At 41.2% G+C, this 12,986-nt stretch overlaps 1 protein-coding gene across 1 annotated transcript; it reads left to right on the top strand.

The window, feature by feature from the left end:
- The first annotated feature begins 311 nt into the window (after positions 1–311).
- LOC148049971 (vomeronasal type-2 receptor 26-like) lies at positions 312–12,766 on the top strand. The gene is made up of 8 exons (XM_087704456.1): positions 312–401; positions 1,053–1,212; positions 1,304–1,389; positions 2,591–2,643; positions 3,138–3,429; positions 10,712–10,867; positions 11,151–11,280; positions 11,862–12,766. Exons 1-8 carry the CDS (start codon positions 312–314, stop codon positions 12,764–12,766), a joined length of 1,872 nt encoding a protein of 623 aa, XP_087560582.1.
- Positions 12,767–12,986: the final 220 nt, after the last annotated feature.

Genomic DNA, 12,986 nt, shown 5'->3' with positions numbered 1-12,986 from the left:
GAAACCGCAGATTTATTCAATGACAACCCCCCCCCAAAGGCAATTTTGGTGGCCGTCATTGAAGAAGGACATTGAGTCTTATGTGGCCAGTTGCCCCCCATGTGCTGCTGTGAAGCGCACACCAGGGAAACCCCAGGGCCTGCTCCAAGGCGTGGCCCATCCGGAGGCACCGTGGAAAGAAATATCTATGGATTTCATTGTTGAATTCCTGGAGAGTCAAGGAAATACTGTGATTTGGGTCGTTATGCACTTGTTTTCCAAGCAGGTTCATTTTGTTCTGTGTTCCAAAATCCTGTCAGCATCTACTGCGCATGGTGCAGAGAGAGGAGTTGCCGCCAAAGCCAACTATCCAGCATACCAACCTGATGATGCTTTTTGAAGATGTCTCCCGCATGACACCTGTGAGGTGTTTGGATTGGATTATGGGTTGGGGTTACCAAGGGGAGGGGCTTGGGTCACATATTGATACGTATGATTAGGTGCACTTTTGCCTCCGATCTTGCTTTGCCTAGCTACTATCTACTCATAACCAGTAAAAGTATTCTTGATTCTGCAAAATGGAGTTGAGTGGTTTCTTTCCTGGTTACTGAGTGAAGCAGCCTTGACAGTTGGACTATTGCAATGCATTTCACATGGATCTTCCCTTGAAACTTCAGCTGGTGCAAAATGCATTAGCAAGAGCAGTTGTATTCTTGGTTGGGCTCATCACTCCTGAGCTTCTGACGGTCCCTCAAGCCTGATTATACCAACATCCCTCCAGCTATTACTCTCTTTTCTGGTTTTAATTCTCCTCTTCTAATTTCCTTTTAAATAATGATTGTATAAAGATTTTAAACAAAGGCTCTTTTCATTCTTTACAGCTTTTACTGTTTCATTGTTGGCTGCCCAGTGTGACTTTGATCAAATTTAACTGAACCATCTAAACATTCCCATGATTGCTCACGCTTACTAGGGCCAAGCTGACTGCCACCATGCCCCTCTAGCAACTATTCTGTCTAAACATACTATGACACGGGCCAAACTCCCTAATGTGTAAAAGTGTTCACTTTCAGGTAGTTCAAAAGGTCAACTACACCTTGGCTCTCAAGTCGGTCTTCTCTGTGGATGAGCTACAAGAGTCACAAACATGTTTTTCACTAAGAGGACCTGCAAACGACATTGACTTCCCAACGGATAGGACAATCGCTCTCCCCTCCAATTATCAGAAGAACAGTAGTTCTTCATGTATCCCCAGTGGATTATAAGCCACAAACTCCTTCCAAGGTTAAACCTGCTTTAAGAAATATTCTCTGAATTCTCCCAGTGGTGGAGGGCTCTACCTTGTCTTCCAAAGAGCTAACTCTGAGGTTGGTGAGACTCATCTGTCTTTGTGTCAAAGCCCAGACAAAGGTAAGAGAAAGCATAGTTGATACAGTATTTTATTGATGGATTAGTCTTGCAGCCTTATCATTTAAATAAAGTACAGCACATAGTCTAATTTCAGAATAGGACAAATAGGATGAAATAAAATGGTAAAACACAGATGTGTTAATACAAAGAAATATCAGATAAATTTTCACAGAAGCTTCCTATTGTGCTAAAGCTCTGCTGAGATTTCAAATGTTCCCTGCAATTCAGCTTCTGCACAAACCTTGATTTCTCATCTAGGAGGGAAGGTGAGAAGAATGGCTGGGCTGCCTCTCCTACTCCTCTTCCTGCTCTTCTGCCCCCTGCCTCCAACTCCTGCTAAGAAGACTCAAAGCACCTGTGCATTACAAGAACTCTTAAGCAAAGAGGATCATTGGGAAATTAACAGGCCTGGTGATCTGATTATTGGAGGGAATTTGCCCCTCCAAACTTTGGTGGGGTCCAACTCACCAGATTTCCAAGGAGACCCATTTCCACTTATTAATTCAATCACGTAAGTTTCACCCGGAGGTGTATTAGACAACAGATATAAGTATAGACGAATACTTGAAATGGATACGAATAAAAGGGAACATTAGAACAGGGACGATAGGCATGCTGGTGCGCTTATTCACACCCCCTGACAGAACTCTTGGGAAAGGGGTGAGTCCAACAGTAGACAGTCTAAGGTTAACATTTTGGGGTGGGGGGATGGAGCCACAGAGTCAGGTAGTGCATTCCAACCATTGACCACTCTGTTGCAAACTCTGCAATCAACTTTGGAGCGGTTCACCTTAAGTTTGTAGTTTTGTGTGCTCATGTCTTGTTGTGTTTGAAACTGAAGAAGTCATTGACAGGTAGGACATTGTAGCAGATAATTTTATGTACTACGCTTAGATCACATTGAAGGCAGCATAGTTCTAAATTGTCTAAGCCCAAAATTTCACGCCTGGTGGCATAAGGGATTCTTTTGTGAGCAGAGGAGTGGAGGACTCTTCTCTTGAAACATCTCTGGACTAGCTCAATTGTATTAATGTCCCATATGCATTGTGGGTTCCAGACGGATGAGCTTTATTCAAGAATTGTTCTAGCAAATGTTTTGTATGCTCTGGTTAGCATTGCTATATTACCAGAGAAGAAGCTACGCAAGATTAGGTTAACAATCTTTAATGCCTTTAATGCCTTTTTGGCAATGTTATTCCAGTGGGCTCTGGCTCTAAGACCATTAGAGATGAGTTCTCTAAGGTCGTGGACAGAGTGAGGGTCATCTACAAGGCCATGTCCACCCAGCTTGTATTTGTATACTCAAAGAAAAGTTTGATCATGGTCCAATGTGGATCTTGTGAGGAGGAAAAAGCCCTCTGAGCTTTGCAATCAGCAGAGCTGGAGAATAGTGGTCCTTAGTAAATCTGGGCTGTGTGACACACACACCCTCCCACTGGAGTCTTTTGCTCAGAACTGAAGAAGCTGCTGAGACAGGAAGAAAATGGTTAGGAAGGAAGAGGAGCAACTGGGGAGGATTTCAGAAGAAGGGAGGGAGAACAGATGATCTGGGTTGAGGGTGGCCTGGCTTATCTCTTTTCTCAGAAATCCATCCAAGGGCAATCAAGGAACATCCTTAAAGGATCCAAAAGAGCCCAATGGAACTTGGGATTTTCTACTGCAAGGCCAGAAAGAAATAAAGGCAAGGCCAACTCCACAAACACACGAGATATTTCCTCTAATGTTCCCCAATCTTTTTCTCATTATAGAGCCCAACTCAAAAACTACCAGCAGTTCCTGGCCTTGATGTTTGCTGTCATGGAGGTGAACAAGGATCTGCTTCTCCTCCCCAACATCACCCTTGGATTCAACTTGTGTGACAATTGGAAGAGGGAGAGGAATGTTTTCATATGCAGCCTCTCCTTGCTGTCCACAAGGGGCCGAATGGATCCAGGATATAAATGTGACCGGCAGGACCCTCTGCTCTCCGTCATTGGAGGTGACAACCCCAAATCCTCCAGGCAGATGGCCTCCATCTTCAGCCTCTTCAAGGTCCCCCAGGTAAGGAGGCTGCATTGGATACAGCATGGAGCACACAAATAATCTAAGCACACACAGAAGGCAAGGATGAAAACAAAGGGATTGTGTGGGGAGGGAACACACCCGGGGTGAATGATTTAGGTAACTCATTCTAAAGTTGGATGATTTCTCTATTTTTTATGTTAAAATACATCTTTATATACCTGCAAAAAACACTGTCGTAATTCTGGAATGCTGGGTTTGTCAAGAGGGATCATTTCCTGGCTTTCATAAAAGTTGATTGTCTTTCTGCACCTTTCAGTGCAGTTTATTCTCCGTATCAGGTGGATGTTTTTTCCTTTAACTTCTGATATATCACAACCAGGCAAAACAGGAAACTGTTGCCTCTTCCTCAGAAGGGAGGGGGATAAAGCTTGAGAGTCAGTCTGTCTGGTGGGGCATTAACTACACAATGGGGAACCCTAAAGTCACCACTTTCTTTTTGAAAGAAGATTCTCCCTTTCTCCAGCTCGGTGTTGGCTTTGAGTTCACTCAGGGAGACAGAAGAGTTTATCCTTCCTTCTTCCAGAATAATCCCCAGGAATCTGCTCAGTATGAGGGTTTAGTGAAGCTGCTCCTGCATTTCCAGTGGAACTGGGTTGGGTTGGTGGCCAACCAAGATGACGGTGGGGAACGTTTTGTCTCAACCCTGATACCAAAGCTGAAGGAGAAGGAGATCTGCCTGGCCTTCACTGAAGTAATAAAATTTGAATTTGACCCGGTTCACGACCCAATATTGCCTCATATTTTAAACACCTTGTCTAAAGGGGAAGTGATTATATTTTTTGGAGACTACAGTAGTCCTACAAATGAACTGATGGTTATGTTTGCTAATGAAACACAGAGATATACATCACTACTGAAAGTTTGGATCTTTACATCCTATTGGAAACTTAATATGTTCAACTATCAATATACATTGCCATTTATAAAGCCCTATCATGGAGCTTTGCATTTTAGGGACCACACAAGGGAAGTCTCAGAATTCAGCCATTTTCTCATATCTTTAGACCCTTTCAACCCACGAGGGGACACGTTTCTCCCTGACTGGTGGGAATTGACCTTTGGCTGCTTGATCTGCAAACCAGGAGAGATCCTTCAAGAGGGGCAAAAACCATGTACTGGAGAGGAGAATGTACAGAGTCTGCCAACTCACATTTTTGAAACGAGCATGACAGGTGAAAGTTACAACATCTACAATGCCATTCATGCTGTGGCACATGCACTCCAGGCAACTCATGGATCAGGAGCACGACCAGCCATGATGAGGCTTGGAAAGAGGATCTTAGATGTCCAGACATGGCAGGTAATCCCTCTGTTTTTTAATCCAGTCTGAGATCCTTAGAGCTAACATAGAGATGAAGTTCTCCATGTGTAGAACAGAAAAATAATTGAGTTGAAATGGACGTCGGAGGTCTTCTAACCCAACCCCATGCTCAATCAGGAGACCCTGTATCATCTCAGACAAATGGTTGTCAGTGAAAGCCTCCAGTGATGGAGCACCCACAACTTTTGAAAGCAAGCTATTGCCTTGTTTGATTGCTTTCACTGTTAGGAAATTTCTCCTTAGTTCCATGTTTCTTCTCTCCTTGGTTAGTTTCCAGTCATTATTTTTTCTCTTGCCTTTTGGTGCTTTGGAAAATAGTTTGGCTCCCTCGTCTTTGTAGGAGCCCCTCAAATATTGGAACACGGCCATCTTGTCACTTCTAGTTCTTCTGTTCATTAGACTAGACATACCGAATTCCTGCAACCATTCTTCTTATGTCTTAGCCTCCAATCCCCTAATCATTTGTGTTGCTTTTCTCTGCACTCGTTCCAGAGTCTCAACATTTTTTTTACATTGTGGCAACCAAAACTGGATGCAGTAATCCAACTATTGCCTTACTAAGGTTTGTAAAGCGATATAGAATTTCACATGATTTCATTCTATCCCTCTATTAATACAGACTAGCATTGCACTGGCTGTTTGGGCTGCTGCCACACACTGTTGTTCCCTCCTCGTAGATGAAGTTCCATTGAGGACTACATTTGTTAGCCAGTAAAGCTTCACCTGGTGCTTGTGCTGTCTATATCACATTTTACTAACTTGCCAAGAATTAGGTTGTGCTCTACTTTTTCAAATGCTTTATTGAACTCTAAGTATACTATGTCCACATCATTTCACTGATCTACTAATTTAATTACTTTTTTCAAAAAATAAAATATAATTACTTCATCATGATCTGTTTTCTTGAACCCGTGTTGGCTTCTGGTTATAACCTTGTCTGTTCTAGTTGTTTGCAAATTTGTTGCCTGATTATCTTTTCAAAGAACTTCGCATGTATTGATATCAGGTTGATTGGCCTGTAATTTCCTGGATCTGTTTTTTCTGCCTTAGTTATGTGACCCTCTTCCCATTATTTGTACTTGTCCTTTTTTTCTTCAGTTACTCTGAGAGTTCTTTGTGCAACCATGTTAGATTTCCTTGGTTTCCTTGGTTTTCTTTTTTAGTGTTATTAAACTAGACTGGGCATTTGTAACTGTATTTTTCAGAGTTTTCCATGCTTCTTGAGTTGATTTGCCCTTTAGGATTTTCATCAATGGGATAGTTCCCAAGCACCCTCTGAGTTTGTTAAAATCAGCTCTTTTGAAGTCTACAACATTGACTTGATTTTTTTTTTTATGTATCAAATGTTTTATTTCATTTTTCATTTTCATTTCATACATTCACATATATACTGTGCCTGATTGAGGCCATGTAACATTGAGCAATAAACACAACCCTCCTTGTATTCCCCAAAATACAAAACCAATATAGCGCTTCAACCCTCCATACACCCTTTCTTTCTCCCCCCTCCAACTTTCCTTTCTCCCCTCCAACATTCCCCTCTCCTACTTCCCCTCCCCCTCTAACACTCCTTTCTCCTCCTCCCTTCCATCTCACCCTCCTCCCATTCCTCTCTCACTCCCTCTCTGCCCCTCCCTCTTCTTTCCCTCTGCTCCTCACTTCGGTGTATTTCTACTATTCATCGATATATTCAGCTTCTTATTTTATACTAGAATTAAAGAAAAAAAAAGGGCAACAGTATACAAGTGCATTCATGTTGTTTTAAAAACTGGCACAAACTATATTTCCCACCTCCCCCCTCCCCCCTATGACCCCACCTCCCTTCCCCCCTTCCGACTTCCCAGAGCCCGTACCCAGTATAGCTTTTTATCAAACACAGTCTAGAATGTATTAAAACCAAGTAAGTTAAAAAAAAAAGTGATAAAGAAAAAACAGGGAAAAGAAAAAAGAATAAGAAAGAAAAGGTCAGTAAAATGTCTGCATTGAACTCAGCTTCTTACCGTTACACAAACTTAAGCAGTTTACATTGTTCCTAATCTTAATTAATTAATTACCTACAGGATTTCAAAATGTATTAAAACCAAGTAAATTAACCAAATAGAACTCTTCTCTAGCTAGGGGCCTTATCTCTTTCTCTAAATATCTATCTGTCCAAACCCTTAATTTGTCCCCTTTGTGCCTCCTTCCTCTATAACACAATTTAGATACATTTCAAATTTTTCTTTTGGTTTCCTCTTCCAACTCTTTTCATTTTTGCCTTTGTTTGTGTCCATACACACACACACACACACACACACACACACATATTGTATTCATCAGTACTCCTCTCATATATGCTTTACCTAGATCTCCTACAAATTCCCTGGATATACCCTTATTCATGTTCCAAACAGTGTATTCAGATAACAATTTTTACAATCATTAATATGCTTTCCGTATCAAAATAAGCTCCCATTCGACCTCCAAGACCTTCTTGCCTACACTACACTTCCCAATTGCGTCCAAACTGGGTTGTGATCCAAGAGAACCCTCACCGCAATCTTTGTCTTCTTCACCCTAGAAAATAAATCATTAGTGATTTGTATAAAAATTCAAAGTTGTCCATCAAGTCTTTTTAAATCCAATGCAGTATATCTTCCAAAGAGATCTGCCTCAGTTCGTTCAGCCTTAATGTCTCTTCTTCAGTATACAACTATACCATTTTTCTTTTGCGTAGCAAAAGTCCCAAAATATTGACCAAATTCGACATTGAGCAAATATTTTAAATCAGTTAGTTTAATATAGTTCTCTTACAGATAAGTCATATTGTTTCTGAGCTATTTGAAATAGCAAAATATTTTCTTTCTCTTTTATAATGAGTTCAGACATAACTCCTTAATCAATGGCCGATGATTATTAACGTTGTTGCAGTCTGCCTTGTTTTCCCATTCGTCTGGTAGTCGTACGGCTAGATCCTTGTTCTCTGGTCTCCTGTCCTTCCGGAAAGGAAAAATGATGCTTTCTGTCTTGTAGTTGTGTGATTTGTTGTTTATCTTGTCCTTCTCGTTGTCTTTCTCCAGGTCCAGATGATTCAGGGTGTCCCACCTTCAGGGTCTTATGATAGAAATCTCGGGCTTCCCATACAGAGTTGAGACGATATTTTTGCTCACCGAATGTAATTATAATACCAAATGGCACATCCCATCTATACTGTATCTGGCGGTTTCTGAGTTCTTTGACTAGAAAGGCGTAGTCTCTCCTGGCTCTTAACATTTGGGGTGGTATTTCTTTGAAGACAATCAAGTCCTGTCCGCCAATTTGTAACTTGGTATTATAAGACTCTTGTAGTATCGCATTTCTAGACTCTCTTGTAGCAAAGTATATAATTACATCTCTGGGAAGCTGTCTCTGTTTTGCCGTCCACGAGTTCTGACGATAATTTTTTTCGATCTGCCAGTCAAAGTTGCTTCCCGGTCTTCCCACCAGATGACTGAAGGCCTCTGAAAAAATCTGTTTCAAGTTCTCCTGTTCGTTTTCACGCAGTCCCCTAACTCTTAATGCAAGCTCCATCTGTTTATAATTTATTATAACAATTTGTTTTTCTGCATTTTCAACTTTTTGTTGCATCACTTCAATTTTGGATGTCAGGTTGGTGTTGGCTTCCTCCAGAAGCTCTAGCTTATCTTCCATCCCAGCAACATACTCTGTCAGTACAGTTACAAGTCCTACCATATCATCCTTTGTTTTGGCAATCCTGGTATCAAGCTTATCACATAAGTCTGTAATAAGTTGCTTCATCTCCTCATAAATTCTCTAAGAGTCTCAAAAAGAAATTCTTTCATTAGCAAATCTCCAGTAGGGGGCGTAGAAGGTAAAAGCTGAGGCTTTGTGCCAATTGCATGAGGTGTATTGCTAAAAGGACGTCTCCCCCACTTTGATTTTGGTGCCATTATTTCTTTTAGATTACAAGGGAAGAAAGTATTATGTCCCCCCTAATTTGTTCGTAGAAGTTTTTCAAAAGATGTCAGAAAAAAGCATTATAACAAGGCACGTTTCAAAAGATTAGCATTATAATGAAACAGTTCATATTCGTCTGTGTTTAGAGTGTCCCTTTATTGACAAGGAGGCTTTGGAGCTTTTAAAAATTGATAAGAGAGAAAAAGGAATTCTTGGTAGGTCTTCAAAGAAACAAATCTAATTAGTCAGAGAATGCTATCTGGCTGTTTCTTTGATCTTTCTCTCTGTCAGTCGTACCAGGGAATTAGAGATATACCATTATAGCAAATGCAGAAGCTACAAAATCGCCATCTTGAAAGCAATTACACAAAGGAGCTTTTATAGCATTGAAGCTAGGATTTTCTCTAGAAAAAACAAGTAAAGTTCTCAGGTCCGGTCTCTGCTTGTATTAATTTCAGATAAAATTGTTTCAAAAATTGTCCTAAGAGGGGGGTTTTTCCTTGCCTTGTGCTGCAAAAAACAGCTGAGATTTTCTGGCCGGAGGTATGACTCAGCTTTGGCCGTCTCTCCCCTTCTGTTCGCAGCAAAAAAAAAACTGCAAACTTCAAAGAGAGCTCTTACCGGCTGGGTCACTCACTGTTATCTTCTTGCCTGAAGAAACAGATATCTACTGATATTAAGTAGATAATGAACCAGAAATCTGGGGGCAGCTCACTTGAGCCGCCGGCAACAGCAAGGTCCCTCCCCGGAAGCCTACATTGACTTGATTTATGTTGTGTTCGGTGGCCTGTAATATATGCCTATGACAACAACATTCTTTTTTTTCCTATTATGTTGACCCATATGCTTTCTAGAAGATTTTACTCCTTGGCTTTGTGAATCTCTGTACAGAATGAAATGATTTCTAACATATAATGCAACTCCACTTCCTTTTTTGTTAGGTCTGTTTCTTTTGAGTTTTTTGTATCTGTCCATCAGTACATTCCGTCACTTCATCCCACCAAGTTTCAGGAATGGCAAGTCTATTATACTTGACCTTGTATACTAGTATTTTAGGTTTACCTTCTCTTTCTTTCTTTCTTTCTTTACCTCTTTACTATCTACATCTTTCTATAATTGGTTATCTAGTGCTTTTTACTTGGAATTGAGTTATAAAGGTCATGAAAATTGCTCCCCTTCCCACTCAATTTTACTTTAAATCCCTTTGCAAAAGTTTAGCCCATCGTTTTCTGAATATATTCCATCCAGTTCTGTGTGATGCATTCCAGGACTCAAGATGGCCAAAAATTCATGAAATTGGGAGGTGGGATTGTATCAAAGCATAAAGAATGGACCTCTATGTCCACTGAAGTCATAAATCAGGGCAGGCAATGTGTGGAAAACAAATTCTTAGAGGTGTGGGAAAGTGTTTGCAATTTCTGAAGGTCTCTTTTCCCTCAGCTTCTTCCCTATTTGAGGAATGTCCACTTCAACAACAGTGCTGGAGATGAAATCTGCTTCAGAGAAGATGGACTGGGATCTGCTCGTTACGATCTTCTCAACTGGGTTCTCCTCCCTAATGAATCTTTTGTCCCTGTGAAAGTTGGAAGAATAGATCCTGGGGCTCCTGCGGGACAAGGTTTCACCATTAACTCAGATGCAATTGTCTGGGCAAAAAAGGTGAGATGGAAGGTAAAATAAATCCAGTAAAAGACTCATTCTCTTTGGAGATTCAAAACATTTCCCTGGCTGGAAAACAGGTTATGGAATCAGAAATTTGACCCCCGTTTCATGAAAAAGCTGTTTTGCATGTAACATTTGAGGTCTGATTTATGACAGATCAAAAAGGGTGGAGATCAGGAAGAAATTCTTTTTATACCTAGGATGCAGATGGAGCAGCCAAGAGTGGTTTCCGTGGACCATTCCCCTTCAGATGGATCTCCATCACTGTTTCCTTCAGAAAAGCTATAACTCAATTCACAATCCTTCTTTTGCATGACAATCCCCCGTTCCAAACCCCAGAATCCATTGGTGGTTGAGAGTGAAACTGGCCTTAATCCTCGAGAGCTTTTCCTGGTTTCTGCTATACTTGAGTTAACCGTTGCTTTTGAAGATATTCCAATGATGGAAAGAAAAATATACAAAAGAATAATTGAAGCATTGCTGAAGACATCTACAGTATGTCTTTTTAAGCAATTTCCATGGATCATTCTCATTCAGTGAAATCCTCCTGGTTATTTGTTTTAGAAAAGCTGTAGTTTAATCAAAGCTTCCTTTGGCTGCTGAAGTTCTAGTTCCAATCTCCAGCATCCCTTGGAGGGTTGGGAGGGTCATTCATTTGAATCAGCCAGGAGATGCTCCTGGTTTTTGGGAGTGAAGATGGAAAGAGGAATATGGAAATAAATAAAGGAAGCAAATTAATTGCTTCGGTCATCTCAAGCATTTCCCCTTTCTCTTTCAGAAAGTGCCCTTTGCCAGGTGTGGCATGAAACGGTGCCAGGCAGGAGAGAGGAAAAATGTTCCAGAAGGGGAGCAGGTTTGCTGCTACCAATGTGAGCCTTGTCCGGAAGGGACCATTTCTAATCAGACAGGTAGAGCACACTTTCAGTGAAGATCTACCAGGGTCAAGGAAACCATTCAGTAGAAACAAATATCAATGGTGTTGACATTTTTGATAGATTGACATTCATCAAAATATGCAGGCATTTCAAAAGAATCTCAGTTGGTGGATCTAAACTAGCCTCCCCCCCCCCAAGCCATCCTTCTTTCTCCTTAGAAATTTAATGCAGGATACATTCGGGGCACAATTCATGAATTCCCAATTAGACTTTCTATTGCTACTCTTACGTCTAACTACATCCAGGAAAACCAGAGACCAAGCTTTTCATGAAGCAGTGGGCTTGAGGTTGAAGCTTTGATTTTTGTTATTTAGGGCGTGTTTTTCTGTCAGCGCCATCAGTCTCCCACGAGATAGACTTGTTGGAGAAGAGGGAGATCCATCTAACTATTTCTGCCTCCCCTTCTCTGCAAAAAGATTGCAAAATAAAAAGTAGAGAACTTGATCCCAAAAAGGTGAAAACATAATTGTCTCACAATAACCTGCCCCCTCAATATTAAAGGATGATTTCTTCTTTTTGATCTTCCATGAAATGCAAAGTACTCTTCATTTCAGATTCTGAAAACTGTGATCCCTGTCCAGAAGACCAATACCCCAACAAGGAGAAGGACCACTGCATTGCCAAGAAGATCCACTTCCTTGCCTATGAAGATCCCCTGGGATATGCTTTATCTTCTCTCGCTCTTTCTCTCTCAACAATCACGTTAGGAGTGCTGGCAATTTTCCTTAAATGTCACGATACACCAATTGTCAAGGCCAACAACCGGGATCTTACCGACATCCTCCTGGTCTCCCTCCTGCTCTGCTTCCTCTGCTCCTTCCTCTTCATTGGGAGACCCAGAAAACTCACTTGTCTTTTCCGACAATCTGCCTTTGCCATTCTCTTTTCCCTTGCAGTTTCTTCTGTCTTGGCAAAAACTGTCATGGTGGTTCTGGCCTTCATGGCTACCAAACCAGGGAACCAGACAAAGAAACTCTTAGGAAAAACACTGACCACTTCCATTGTTATAGCCTGTCCCCTGGTCCAAGCTGTTCTTTGTGCCACCTGGCTAGTAACCTCTCCCCCATTTCCCAACATGGACTTCCACTCCTTGGTTGGAGAGGCCATCTTGGAATGTAACGAAGGCTCGGCTTTGATGTTTTATACAGTCCTCGCCTACCTCGGTTTCCTGGCCCTTGTCAGTTTCTCTGTGGCCTTTCTGGCTAGGAAATTGCCTGACAGCTTTAACGAAGCCAAGTTCATTACTTTCAGCATGTTGGTCTTTTGCAGTGTTTGGATTACCTTCCTCCCCACCTACCTGAGCACCAAAGGGAAGTCCATGGTGGCCGTGGAGATCTTCTCCATTTTGGTCTCTGGGGCTGGTCTTTTGGCTTGCATCTTTTTTCCCAAATGCTACATTATCCTACTGAGGCCCCATCTTAATTGTAGAGAAAATATAATGAGACACAAGAGTCTCTGATTTATGCAGAGAGATTTGAAAAATTATTTTGACTTTAGAGCATTTTTGTATTTGATTTCTAAAAAATATTGTGACATGAGACAGCAGCTAGTTTATTAAATCATTGGAAATCAACTGATGGGAGTAATCACAGACCAACCACTAATCACCCACACTTTCATTTTTCATTAATCTCACTTCACCCCAGTGAGGCCCCATGAATAACTTGGAAAAATGCTTT

Source organism: Thamnophis sirtalis, unplaced genomic scaffold, assembly GCF_051295495.1.
Source record: "Thamnophis sirtalis isolate CommonGarterSnake01/CBP01778 unplaced genomic scaffold, rThaSir2_p1.2 scaffold_1, whole genome shotgun sequence".
Taxonomy (NCBI): Eukaryota; Metazoa; Chordata; class Lepidosauria; order Squamata; family Natricidae; genus Thamnophis; species Thamnophis sirtalis.
The sequence above is the reverse complement of the archived record's forward strand: the minus strand, read 5'-3'. Positions and strand labels throughout refer to the sequence as shown.

What these genes read in the sequence shown, in the direction of transcription:
- LOC148049971 (XM_087704456.1), top strand. Translation starts at nt 312, where the DNA reads ATGGTGCAGAGAGAGGAGTTGCCGCCAAAGCCAACTATCCAGCATACC. An exon ending in GTGTCAAAGCCCAGACAAAG is followed by an intron (nt 1,390 to 2,590) that starts GTAAGAGAAAGC and finishes ATGTTATTCCAG; the next exon opens with TGGGCTCTGGCTCTAAGACC. An exon ending in CATTGCTGAAGACATCTACA is followed by an intron (nt 10,868 to 11,150) that starts GTATGTCTTTTT and finishes TTTCTCTTTCAG; the next exon opens with AAAGTGCCCTTTGCCAGGTG.